The 14,318-nt window shown below is 45.0% G+C and overlaps 1 protein-coding gene across 4 annotated transcripts in view; it reads right to left on the reverse strand.

The window, feature by feature from the left end:
* Positions 1-7,337: 7,337 nt before the first annotated feature.
* THUMPD2 (THUMP domain 2 tRNA and snRNA guanosine methyltransferase) overlaps positions 7,338-14,318 on the reverse strand; it is a 35,271-nt gene continuing 28,290 nt past the window's right edge. For 3 of the 4 annotated variants that reach the window (XM_053924687.1, XM_053924686.1, XM_053924688.1), the window contains 2 exons: positions 14,121-14,229; positions 7,338-8,253 (listed from right to left, as the gene is read on the reverse strand). In XM_053924687.1, the coding sequence (XP_053780662.1) occupies positions 7,896-8,253; positions 14,121-14,229 (467 nt within the window). In that variant the 3' untranslated portion in view covers positions 7,338-7,895. Of the gene's footprint in view, positions 8,254-14,120; positions 14,230-14,318 lie in introns of those variants that run through there. The other variant, XM_053924689.2, reaches the window with a different exon arrangement.

Raw genomic sequence — 14,318 nt, forward strand, 5'->3', positions numbered from 1 at the left:
TTGAGGCAAAGCAAGGGCATCTTCGCGGTTTTTTAATTATGCATCAAGGAGAGTACTTCATTTCCTATTTTCTCGCTGAGAGGTGGGCTGCTTTGCAGTGAGTTAAGAACAAAACAAAACAAAACAAAACAAAACAAAAGCTCAGGACAGGGCGGTATATGAAGGTTCTGATTGTCATCCCTGTTGACAATGGAGGATGCTGAGGCTGAGCATTAACCCGAGATCTCTCAGCCCATCTCTAGCAAGGTGCCTGTCTCCCCAGCAAGTGAGCTAACTAGAGTTCGAGGTCGGCAGACCTGAGTAGGTATCTGCGTTCCTGCAAACATGCCGATGGAGCGTCAGCCTCTGCTCTATAAGCCTCTGCTGTGACTACTGTAAATCATGGTCATGCCAATGTGTTCCTCTCATCAAACGGACCTGGGAATTGAAACTAAACCAACTGTGAAAGGTAAAGTGGGGAGATAAAACAGGTGATTAGGGCAGCATTAATTTAAAGAATGAGCCAGTTCTTAAAGAATTTTCCAAATAAAGTAACAATGTAAAGGGTGATTGCAGGAATGGGGAATGGTTTTCAAGAGACTGAAGTGAAGGTTAGAGAAGAAGGGGGGGGGAGCTGGAGAGAGGCGACTCGGGCAGAGAGCCACTTGGAGCGGGACTCGTAGACTCCCTCATCACAAACTTGTCAAAAAAAACACCACCACACAATTACTGCAGGAAGCCAGATAACTGAAGAACACAAAGGGTTAAGATGTAATTTAGTACAATCTCCTTCCTTTGTAAAGCAATCAGCCTGGGGTCTGTGATACGCCTACAGAATCAGGAAGGGGGTCACAGGAAATGTCAGGCTTTTACCTAGTAACGACTGAACAACCGGTTCTGTGCCGCATGATTTTCCGGACGCTCCAATGTCACCACGGGAACAAGGAAAAGAAAATCTTCCTTTAGGGAGTAATAGTGGAAACTGTTTCCTTTTTCCCTTTGTGACACTGGAATACATAGATTTGGTCAAAGTGAGAGGGAACTCACTCTAGCATCCTCAGACTTTCTGACCCAGTTCATTGGTTGGCAGGTGACCGTGAGAAGTACCCTGCATATGGTCATTTATTTATCTGATCTACACTGAGCACCTAGCACGAGCCAGATGCTGACTTCAGTGCAGGGGATCATCAGTGAGCAAACCAACAAAGCCAGTCCCCTCAAGAGCTGTCATTGTAACGCAAAGAGGTAGACAACAAGCAAAGAAGTGGGAGGTGGTAGGTGCTGTAAAGAGAAATGCAGAGTGTTAGGAGAGAAGGGTGCGAAGGGAGGTGGCGTGGCTCATTGAGCGAGGGAGGCCAGGGAGGCCTGGCCAACGCGGGCACATTGGAGCAGACAGCCTGAGCAATGCAGGTACTATGTGGGGAAATGTCGAGGGGGGAGAACAGAGGCCTGAGACGGGGCTGAGCTCTGCACATTCCAGGGCCAGCGAGGGGGTGGAGTGAAAGGGAGGGTGTCAGAGAGGGACCTGGAGGGCGATCAAGGGCCAGATCAAGACTTTGAATTTTATTTTGAATAAAATGGAAAGTTATTGGAGGGTTTTGAGCAGGAGAGTGATATGACATATAGAAAAACAATAATCAAAAAAGTGATAGAATATGACTTACAGAACAACAATAATCAAAAACCTCTGGCCCAGTGAATTCATTTCCCTTGGTTCCCGTGCTAACACTGAGGCCAGCACTGGGCATTTGGGGCCCAAGGGCCCCGTTGACAGAACACATGGTTAATATGGACACTCTCACAAGAGGCACGCAATCTCGCACAGTGCAGACATCTCAAGGGCAGGAGTCACAAAGGGCAGCTAGAGGGATGACCGCTAAACGGTAGAAATAATGTGTAAGAGATGAGGAGCCAGACAGGCAGGGGACCCAGAGTAACTGCTCTCATTCGTTACACCCTTGGGAAAGCAGTTCTTCCTGAAGGAACTTGATGAAAACTGACAATATTAAATGACTGTGGCATTCTGATGGCAAAATTATACTTCCAGTCTCCTGATTCCCTTAGATGAGCTTGTCTGATTTAAAGGTGAGGTCTTCATGTACCTGGGCAAGTTTTCAGTTTTTCTTTAAACTCCCAATAAGTCCCTTATTTTTTAGTCTCAAATATTTTCCTGGGCTCTGTCCCCCTTCTTCAGCCAAGCTCTCTTACAGAGTGGTTTCATCTCCCAATTTCCAGAGGTCAGAAATAATCCTCTCTCTCAGAAACGTGGACTTCTGGCCGGCACCCCCCACCCCCACCCCCCAGCCTTCCTCTCTTTCTAGAAAGCTGTCACTGCAGCATTTCCCACGAGACCCGTTCACCAAGGAGCAGCCCCAGAGCCTGATGCATAGCTAGCGCTCAGTAAATGCTTGGTAGCTGAATGAATGAAGGAGTAAATGAATGAGTGAAAGAACAAGAGGACTGAAAAGGCTACAGACACCAGGGTAAAATAGTGTTTGTATAAGATGCATAAGAATACTCACCTGAGCCCTGGCCCGTGTGGTTCAGTGGGCTGGGTGTTGTCCCACAAAGTGAAGGAATGTCCCCGGTTCAATTCCTGGTCCGGGCATATGCCTGGGTTGCGGGTTTGGTCACGGGTTGGGGCATGTGTGAGAGCAACTGATTAATGTTTCTCTCCCTCTCTTTCCCTCTCCCCCTTTCTCAGTAAGTAAATAAAATCTTTTAAAAAATTTTAAAAAATTACTAACCTGGGATTTCTCAGTTACCAGGGTAGCTTTCTGAAGACCTTGCACTTCACCTGATTTTATGATTCCAGCCCAAAGGCTTTCTGTGTAGCTCCTTGAACCGTCTCATTTATCTAGAATCCAAGTGAGGGGCTCCTCTTTAAAATCGATGTATTTTGAATCCCTGATGGACTTAGCTTTCTAGGTTACGTGGAAAGGAGGTGTCTCCCCTGACAGCCCGTCTCTTGCATGGCTTTCTTCTAAGTGTCCCTGTGACTCGCTGTCCTCAGGTCTCCAGGCATTTGTTCCCTTCTCACACAGCCCGTCTAATTTAGTTTGAGAAATGTTGACTGTTCTTATACGCCAAACCCTCTGATGAAGGAAAATATTATTATAAAGTACTCCAATTATAAGACATCCTCAAATTTCGGAAAATTCTCCAAAAGCTTTTTTTTTTGGTCTTATGCCTTTGATAATAAAGATATTCCAGCAGAAACTGACACCATGATTTGATCCTGCCAGGTGTCTAAGATAATTCTCACCACTGCCCCTTATGACCTCCACTGTCGTTGAAGTCAATGAAGAAACACATTTTCCTACCTGCCATTTGCTGCCTCTTGGTTACATACACGAAGATGTCCAACCCCATATATATTTTTTCCTCCTAAAAATGTAAGTAAGGCTTAGACACTTGATGGGAAAAAAAACTGTATTGTTCAAAGTCTTTGAGAGGCCAAAACATTAAAAGTACTTTTGTGGGGGGGCGGGATGCAGCAAAGAACATAAAACTGAAACCTGGGAAATAAGGCCACGGGGAAAAAGTAACACGTACGAGGCACTCCACCGAGAATGAGGTGGGCAGGCCTGTGCGGAAGGAGTGTGCCCAGGTACAAGCAACAGAATCGCCGCCAGGTAGTTCAGCAATGATGGGGTTTTTTTTTTACAAATATAGTAAGATGTTCAAAAGGGCCAGAAAATTAGTCTGGGTGTCAATCCAACCAGGGGCACCATCCAAACCCTATGACAGGGCTATTGCCCCAGGGACCCATTGCAGCCTCTACTGGGCACCCACACCACCGCTCGCCCCATTGACGTTGGGCCCTGAATGCCGCCCTCTGTCCCTGCTGGCCCCTAAGGTCAGATGCTTCGGCTGCCACCCTTCCAGAAAGTGGATACCATTACGGTGCCCACTTCATTAGAGGTGATCTGGTGACACGATCTGGTAACAGGTACTCCGCCCACTCTCACCCCCACACTTTATTCTGACTTTGGGAGAAAGCATGCCCTCTATTGGTCACTGGTTCATAGTACACCCGGCCTCCTGTAGGGAGGCATCTCACTCTCTCAAGGAATTCTCTGTCTGCTGGCACAATGGAGTGTTTAACGGGCTGTTCCACCATCCCTTAGGGCCTTCTGTTTCCGGTGATGGGGTACATGGTACGACTAGAGGCCTATCTAGTCTTAGAGGCCTATCTAGTCTAGACATGGTCAATCCTACAGGCCTATCTATTGTCTCACATCACGGTAAGTCAGCTCTGGTGAGCAGCACTGTTGCATGGAAATAAATGCTAGTGGATAATGCAGTTCGGTAAGTTCATGAAAGGTGCTTGCTGCTGGCCTGGAGAATCCAGATCCAGAAAGAGTAGTGTTTCCAGTGAGGACAAATTGTTGCCCTCTCCACAAGGGAAGGGCCTCCACTATAATCCCCTCCTGAGTGTGGCATTACAACAAGTCTCGTAGTTAGTTACTGCTGCTGAAAATTAACCGGAGCTGGTGAGAAGTCCTTACTGGGCCAATGCATTATCTCTGTGCCTGACACCAGGGCCACTTTGTTCCTGAGGCCACTGAGCAAGGGGTGCTGGGGAAAGGGAAAGACACTGGGAAGGCACAGACCTCTGCCCCAGTGGGGACTCGTGACTATTCCAGTGGGACACAAGTAGTCTGTGTGTCCAGTCTCAGAACTAGAGAAGGTACCACACTCTTTCTCACAGAAAATGGAGGCAGTCAGCAGAGGACTTTCACGGTCCACCTCCACCACATCTGCCCACCTTCCAGCATCTGCTCCCACTGAGCGTCTGTTCTCCTGCAAGGCATGTTTCTGTAATGGGCATTAGCTCCAATATTAAGGCTCAGTTGGCAGATGATGTCACTATCACGTGGGAATTGGGTGGGTTCATAAGCAATTTTCCCCCAGCACGTTAACATTTTATGCCGGCAGACAAGGGCTGAATGCGAAGGGCAGCAGTGGAATAATCTAAATGAGCAGTTGCAGGAGGACAAGGTACTTTACATGCTGCCCGTTCACCGCACCGGCCTCTTCTTGGTTCAGCCTGGCTACAGATTCTGTCTTGTAAGGGCTTATAGTACAACTCAGCAGCTTCTACCCTTCCTTCTTTCAAATTCTATCAAGCTGTCTTTGCCCTTTTCTTGGAAAGGTGAAATTCTTTATTTACTGATGTATTTATTTACTATATCTATGTTTAAAAAAAAACTATGTTAATTGATGTTTTTGTTAGTGTGCAGGTTACAAAGTTTGATGGGTTTGGAATGGCTGGCCCCAACCTTATTTTTTCCCATAAATGGTTATTTTCAGTGCCTGCATTTGAGAATAAAAAATTTTTAGGAGCACATTTATCATGTTATTGCAGAAATGTCTGTATGCTGCCTTCCCACGTGTAACCATGGAGACATTATTCACGCTCTTATCGGAAACTAATTCCTCCACGTGCGCACTGCCTTCATCCCCTTATCCAAGGGCACTGCTCCTGCATTTATCCTCTCTTTCCTGCTTCATCAGTTTTTCGCCTTTCCTGGTACATTCTCATCAACATAAAAAAAATGCCGTTACTTGTCCCACTTTAAAAAAATCATTCTCTGGATTCCACATGCCCTACCAACATACTACCTCCATTCTTTGCTCCCTTTTTTAGCAAAACTAGTTGAACATGTTGTCTATACTACCTCCAGCTCTTTTCCTATTTTCTCATGTGCCCAGTACAGTCTGGTTTTGCTGCTTCTCCACTCCACCAAAACCCCATTGTGAGGTTCACAAGTGACCCTCACTGCTGAAGTCAGTGGTCAATTTCCAGTCCTCACCCGACTTGGCCAGTGAGCAGCATGTAATAGCTTATCACTCGCTCCCATAGCCTTTGTTCACTTGCCTTCCAGACAGTCATTCTCCTCTTCCTCCTGCCTCACTTGTTCCTTCTCAGTGTCCCTTGCAGGTTCCTCCTCTTTTCCCGCCATCTTACTGTGGGAGGAACCAAGGGCTCAGCCCCGTTCCTCTTCCTTCCTCTCCCCCCACAGCCCTTTGGTGACCCCATCCAGTTTCACGGCACCTGTGTGTTGAAAGTCCCCACATTCGCGTCTCCAGAGCAGACGTTTTCCTGAAACTGCATCCTCACAGATTCAGTTGCTTACTCACACCCCTCCTCGGGGTCACACGCATCTCGAATAGGTCTAAAATTGCATCTCTGCCATTTTCCCCCCAACCTGCCTTCTTGTGGCCTCTCCCCTCTCATTTGGCAGAAACTCCACTGCTCTGGGTGTTCGGCCAAAATTTGCAGTCATTCCTGTCTTTTTCATCTATCACACCATACACACATCGAATACATCAGCAGATCCTGCTGGTTCTACCTTGAAATACACCCAGAACCCAGCTGCATCTTACACCGTTATTGCTACCACCCTGAGGCAAGCTACCATATTCTCTTGCCTGGATTATTGCAAAAACCTCTCCAACTGGTCTCTCTCCTTCTACAATCAATTCATAATGTTAGATTGCTACCTGTTCAAAACTCCCCAGTGGCTTTGAGTCAAAGTCAAAATACCAGTCTCCCAGGTCTCATGCAATCTCACCCACCTGCCACTCCCTCAGTCTTTGCGCTGCTCTCCTTCCCCTGCTCGCTCACTCTGCTCCAGCCACCTTTGCCTCTGCTGCTGTTCCTCAAACAGGGCAGATCCTCTTCCGCCTCCAGGTCTTTGTACCTGGCTGTCCCATCTGCCTGGAGCGCTCTTCCAAGTTCTTTAAATATTTGCTCAAATCTCATATTCTCATGATCTATTTAAAAATGTAGGACACTTCTACTCATCATACTGTCTCCCCCAATCACTTTACTCTGCTTTCCTTTCCAACTCCATCAGTTTTCACCTTCTAACTTTTCAAATAAATTACTTATTCTGTCTGTTGTTTCTTATCTGCTTCTCCCACTAGAATGTTTAGGGCAAGGATATTTGTTCGGTTCACTAATGTGATCCGAAGGCCTAGAACAGTACCTTGGCAGAGAGCAGAGAGCAGAGAGCAGGTATGAATACACGACAGGCTGGGGTCCCACCGAGCTTACTGTGAGGTGCTCTCAGGGAAAAATTCCACTTACCACCTGTGGCCCAATAGTCCCGTTCTGACCAGTGGGCCCTGACACTGGGCCTAGGTCACACGCCCCAGCAGAGCTGGAGAACAAGTTCCCTGTTTCCGCTTTGGAGAGGAGGGACTGACTCCCCGAATAGGGGAAGGTTGTTCAAATGTTACTAAAGCAGTCAAGAAGTGAAGCTACTACATTATGTTACCGGGGAAAAAAGTCATATTTTCATCAGCTTCCTGCTTCTCCTTCTCAAGTAGTGCACACAAGGAATGCATTTAATTTAAATGAGAATGAGGTGACAATTTATTAATGCTCTTAGAAGAAACTATTTTCTACCATGTTGAAGGATACTAGCTTAATTCATACTGTTTGCATTCCCACTGATGTTTTAGGTAATACAAGACGTATAAAATATAAAATGTATTGTACATAAAATTATAGGTTCAAAAAGCAAGTTTAATATCAAGAGTTAGCGTAAAAGTTTCTATATTCAAAGAAATCTGGTAGTTAAGCTCTTAGCTACCTGTGATGAGTCTGCTACACTTTGTGGACCTCTGAAAATTTCCGGTGGGTCGGCGCTTGGAAGCACTGTAGGCAGAGCAGAGCTTTTCCGGCTCTCACCGGACACAGTTTAGGAGCACCTGAGTTTAATATTTACCAATCATTCTTTGTCAGAAACACGAAGCCCTTCGGAGCCTAAAGCAGAAACACGCACTAAAAACCTGTGTCCAGCAGCCACGCCTCGCCTCCTGTCTTTGGGGCATTTGTCCGCCTGGAACTCAGTGACACTGTCAAGATCCTAGAGGCAACCGCTTCTGCTGGAGGCTGACATTCAAGGACTGGGACGGGGCTCACAGTGTGTAGCCTGCTTTAGTCCAGAAGAGTACGACTTCTTGTATTTGTATATAAATGCATCTGTTTTCCCAAGGCTAACTTTGTAGCGTTCCACGGGCACCAAAGAGCCAAATGGTGGCATCTGAGGTAAGCATTCTTGGTCATTGGCTTCCAAGGAAGGTGACGCCGTCTCTGATGTGCCGGTTTTTCCGTCGGGAATCAAGCACTTCTCACTTCCAGGTTCACCTGAGTGGCCGCCTTTGGAATTCAAAGGGATGCTGCTCTCACAACCTGTGAGGCTCTTACAGTGAGCTTCGCTGAGCAACAGTACGACAGCCCCGCCGGCACGAAGCACTCTGTGGCAGAAAGTGATAACTGGTATGAGTGTTCCCTTCTTTGTACATGACAAACAATCCCATTTTATTTACAATGTTTGGTGGTTTCAGTCTGAAATTTAATTTTATCTATTTAAGTACAAGGGTTTTGATCATTAGGCAGTATCGTCCATTATGCATATTCATTATAGTATTATGGAGTTGCTAGTACAAATCTGCTTTCATTATCTATTTTTACTCTACTTAAAAGGCAGACTCAAAATAATTTATAATAATATTTTAATAAATGCTTGTATAAGAGAAAAGGCAGATGTGAAATCTTAAATAATCAGCATATTTTAAAGGCAATTGGCTGATGGCAGAAGAAAGGCACCAGGAAAGAACGGGACATGAACAAAGGATTGGCAAAAGGGAGACCTTGAGCTTGTCGAGGAGAATTCATTTCAATCACTTGACCAAAGTCTGTACAGTACTTAAGTGGAAAAAGTAATGAATAGATCCAATCCTCTGAGTTGCTGTCGAGATTACTGAACAGTGGGAGAGAGGCCAGTAAAGAGAGCGTCTCAAACCTACACTGCGAGTGAAAGGACAAGCAGGAGTGAGCCAGGCCAAGGGATAACTAGGGGCTGGAGCAGGGGAGGTGACAGAGGCAGAGAAAGCATCAGACAGGGAGAAGGGACGAGGAGGAGGCACTGAGAGTAGTTTGGCAGGAGGGTGAATTGCAGGGTGGTGGGGGAGGAGGAGGGAGGAGAGGAATTCTGTTTGGGTGTCAGCGTGGATTCCAGTAGATGCTGGAGGTGGAGCCTGGATGTAATGAGGAAGACCGCAGCTCGAGGTGGAGATCCCGGAGTTCTCAGCAGTAAACGGCAGATAAAGCCATAGTGGTGGATGAGATCAGCTCGGGTGGCAGTGCACAGAGAAAGGAGAAAAGGGGCCAAGGTACAGAGACTCAGAGGAGGAAGAGCTCATGAAACACAAGCCTCAGGGAAAGTCTAGACGAAGTGATGTCACGGAGGTCGGAGGAGTATAGTCACAGAAGGGAAGGGTCTCAGCAGGGTCTGATGCCACAGGACCAACAGGTGAGTAGGATTACAAGAAGTCACTAGTGAACCTGGAGCAGAGGCTGGTCTGCTGGAAGTAAGGGGGGCTGGAAGGTGAGGAAGCAGATGTCAAGTGCAGACTACTCCCAAGAAGTTTGGTAAGGAAATGGGAATCTTCCCACGGCCAACAAAGACGCCAGGAGCTAAAGGAGCTTTCCCTCACAGGACGATCAGCAAAGCTAGATAAGTCTGTCTCCAAACGACATCACATCTACTTCACATCCATCCTCAAATTCCACCTGCACTACTGCACAATCTCCCGACAGGTCCTCTCCAAGCTTCTTGCTCTTCCCACTCCCCTTCCCAGTCTCCACACAGAAAGCAAATGTAAATCCAGCTAACTCTCGCTTCCACTCTACTTCAAATACCTTCTAAACTCCTACGTGACCTGACCCTCACCCACCTTTCCCACTCCACTGCCTGCTTGCTTCCCTTTGCTCACATGGTCTGAGCGACTGACCTTCCCTCAGAGGCTCAAACTCAACAAGCTGCTTCTTGTCTTTGAACATCTGGCCTTGCTGTTCACTCTGCACTTATCACTTATTCCCTTTCTCATCATTCAGGCCCCAGAGGTCAAATACTGTCTCCTGGGAGAGGCCTTGGGAGAGGTAGCCACTGCCTCTCTCTCAGTCACTCTCCTGCAAAATATCCTGTTTTATTTCCTTCACATTATCTATCATGGTTGGAAATTATCCTGTTTATTTATGAACAGTCTGCCTGCCCACACTGGAATGCAAGCCCCACCAGGGCAGGGGCTCTGTCCTATTTGCAGCTCTGCCCCTAGGGCCGGGCAGTGTGTGGGATATGCAAGGCCTCCGCAAGTGTCTGGGGAGGAGACGACTGAATCGGCAGAGTGAGGAGATGAATGGTTTGAAGACATGAACGTGAGGTGGGCAGAGGGTGGTCCTTGAGGAGGCAGGAACCGAGAGGCTGAATCCTGGCTGGAAGAGAGGAGCCTCTCCTCCTGGGGCACTCCCCTGAGGGGGTGTGGGATGGGGGCAGATGAGGCTGAATACCATGGGGCAGAAACAGGACAACATTCAAATACCTCTCACACATCAAAGAAAATAGAATTGAAATAATAAACACGATAGAACGTATTAACAGAAATAAAAACCCTGCCATCCTGAGTATGGCAAGGTTATGAGAAAATGAGTACTGCTGGGATAGAAACTGGTATAACTTTTTTGGGACAGCAGTTTAACAAAATGTATTAAAAATATAACATGCGTATAACCTTTGACCCAGCAGTCTCACTTCTAGGAAATTATTCTAAGAGGATCTAACAGTAGTAGTAGTAGAATAACAGTGACCATGTGGTGATTCCAGGCTCTGTTTTACATCCACTGTTTTCTATCACTCAGTCCTGAGACTTACTCTCTCAGTATGCCCTATAAGCATTACCATTTTGCAGATGAAGAAACCACGGCACTCTGGGTTTAAGTAACTTGGTCATATTAACCTTGAAAACTGTACAAGGGTGTTCAGGGCATTGTTCTTTATGAAGATGAAAGACTGGGAATTGCCTAAATGCACATCCATAGGTATGGGTTACACAATGGTATACACATACAATGTGATACTATCTGTGGTAATCATGGAAAATTGTAATATACACTATAACAACTTATCAGAAAGGAGATTCACGGCATGTTCCTGAGTGGGAAAAAAAGCAAGTTACAGTACAGAAAATTCAGGATGCTCCTATTTGTTTAAAATGGAAAACACGCACCTACCGGTGTGTAATATACACATATGAATAGGAGAGATGCCTAGCAGAGCTTTCATGAAGTCGTCATTACAGATTTCTTTTCAAATAATGGAGCCAATAAGAAAGTAAAAATCACTTGAAATCCTGCTACTTAGAGATGAACATTATTGATTAATATCCTTCTAGGCATCTTTTCATATCCATATACACATAGTTTTTACCAAGAAAACTATTTAGAGTTCGTAAAGCAACATCTTCCAAACTGTATTCCTCTGAACACTAGCAGTAGCATGGGACATGACTTCTTGTAAGAATGAAGTCTATGGCCAGTAAGTTGGGGAAACTGTATCAAACGACAGAAAAGAGATTTCTCTTTTGCATGCGAACCTGCAAGACTAGGGGTAGAGGGTACAAATGGCTCCGAATTACCTGACCTTGGCCCGCATTAAGCTTTAACCCTCTACCGCCAATCTCCGTTTGCAGCAGTCTGGTGTGTTCGTTGTTCCTAGCCCATGCCTTTCGAAGTGTTTACTCAAGACATACTTGTTGAACATCTTTATGTATAAAACATTGCATGGTCTCCTTTTTCACTCTTTCCAAATTTCTAAATTCCACCGAAATCTTGCTTCTCCAATGAATCCTTCTCAGGCTTCTTGGGCACCCATTGACTTCTTACTTACAGGTGAGCAAGTTACATTTCTAATTTTGCTCATATGTTTTCCAAGATTATATTTGAGAGGAAAGTTACAATATTATACTTCTCTGAATTACAATGCTCTGTCCTCACGAAACGGTTATGGATGAAATAAATTAGAGCAGGAAGTAACTGAGCCGAGAGCGCCAAGCTTATGCTCCCAGAGCTAGCGTTTGGCCGACAGTCGTTAATTCTGACTGCGTATTCTTTCTTGAAGAGTCCAGTTCTCGTTTACATACCGGACCAACTATTTCCTGCCTATTATAAACAGCTTTAGTGGCCTCTTGTATTTTTTCTTATTTTTACTCACACAATTCCCTTTCCCTTCCATTTTCTGTCTGTAGCCTTACACTATTCATAAACCATTGGCAGAAAAGTCTCACGTATGTAAATATATTTCTACATATTCCCACCTACTTCCAAAAAGGACCTGAAGTGGTTTACACTAGAAGTCAGGTAAGAGCTAACAGTTTCTGTTAGCTAACAGCACTTTGTAGGTCCCTGCACTGTTCTAAGAGATTTAAATCCACTGAATCCTCAGAACTATACTATAAGGTAGGTACTGTTATTTAAAATGAGGCACGAAGTGGCTAAGCAATGTGCCTGTGACTGAAGAACTACTAGTAACAGAGCTGAGATTAGAACCCAGGCTTCTGGCTTCAAAGCCTGTACCCTTCACCACTACCTCAAGGCACAAAACCTCAAACTACAAAAAGTCAAGTCAAACCATAAAGGCTGTGGGCAGGAAGCAAGGACGCTTGATCACAGGACAAGTTCCTTATGTCCAAATGCTTACACTTTAAACGGATCCCACCGAGGCATTTGAATTATGTGGAAAAGTTTGAATATCTTCCTGATTCTTAGATAAATATTTAAATTCACTGCCACAATGTGAGGGCAGTCATATCTATTACTGTCTCATTTTCAATTACCTAGAGAAACCAAAACCAGCCTAGAGAAAGTCAGGCTGATAAGGACTGTCTACTCAAAACACTGCCCTCCACTGATTTGTGGAGATGTCTAAAATATGCAGCATTCGATTGTTAGTTAGGTTAAGCCGTTGTTTCTGGAAAGTTCTATCAAGGTTAAATGTAAGTCACTACTCACACATATTAGTATCTCACCATGAGCTGGCTTAAGAGTACAGCTGGTGAATTATTCATACCTAGTCGGAGGCAAAGCCTGCGGTTATTAACTCTGGTTGCTCCACAGAATCACCTGGGGAGCAGTAGGGAATACTGACAATTACCTCAGAGCCTTGGTGGGAGAGGTGGAGAGTGGGCACCAATGTTTTTCAAAGGCTCCTGAAATAATTTGACTAGGAAGTCAGGGTTGCAATAGCTGCTTTGGGGAATGTGACACCAGGCAGAAGGGAGTACAGGAGCTCAGAAAGTGTCTAAATTATAGCTGCTGCCCAGAAAAAGATCTCAGGTAACGTTTCAAGAGTTAGGTACCTGCATTAACAGAGCAAGTTGCTTAGAAATAAGATAATCCAAAAAGAAGTTAGGAGCACCCAGCTGGTAAGAACGAGATGAGATGACTCCCAGTTGAACTAAGACTTCCCATCCAGCTTTACTTCTCCTTACGGAACGTCAGCCTTGACGCTGTTTCTCCACCCCAGCCCACATGATTCGCTTTTCCAATTGGTGACATGATTTAGATACAGGCTCTTGAACATGTATGTTGTCCTGCTCTAATGCTCAGCTGAAACAATTTAATAAGAATGGACCACTTATTCACGTCCTTTCGTTCTTCTTGCATTCTAGGTTCTCTCCTTAATCTAATAAATTAAATTATCATAAAAATACAGATTCAGGACTTACTGTCTGAGCCTCTCAGAGAAACACTTTCACTGAATTACATTCCCCAAGGTCAACCTTAGAAACCATAACAGGAACAACACTTCTGCACTTCCACTTCGCAATGCACAATAAAGGCACTGTCCTTTCCGTCACTGAAGGATCCTTATGCGACTGCACCGGTGGTAGGCAGCTGTGCGATCTCGAGAAAGTTCACCTTTCTGCGCACCAGACTCCCATTGGTGAGGTGCGGGGGATTAACACGCGGAATGCGGGGTTTGGTGCTGATCAGAAGGAGATATGTAAACTTCCCAGCTCAGTGACTGACATGTAGGTCACCATTTCAGATACGCAAATTTCAGGCAATAATAAAAAAATAACAACTTTTTTCTGAATGAAACAGTGTAAGATGATATGGAATGATTATTTCAATGATAAATTTCTGATTTAAAACCTTAGAAAATTAAGCTACAAAAACTCTAGGAAATTATTCAAATGCAATAAAATCTAAACTGAAGAGCTGTGATACATTTTGTTTAAATGTCCAACAGCTCAAAATTATGGAAATAAATTCAACACCTTACCTTTCCATTTCTCGCAGAATGCTTTGGATGTCTTTCCCTAACTTAAACTTTTTCCCAAATGGAATGTCAGAAATAATAACATCGACACTTTCCGAAGGCAATGGCAATTCTGGAATATAGGGATTAGAGAACCCTATTCAGTAAGTTCAAGTATTTATAATCTAAGTACGAGAAAATTAAAGGACGCAGGATTATGTT

This window comes from Desmodus rotundus, chromosome 5, assembly GCF_022682495.2.
Source record: "Desmodus rotundus isolate HL8 chromosome 5, HLdesRot8A.1, whole genome shotgun sequence".
In the NCBI taxonomy this organism is placed as follows: domain Eukaryota; kingdom Metazoa; phylum Chordata; class Mammalia; order Chiroptera; family Phyllostomidae; genus Desmodus; species Desmodus rotundus.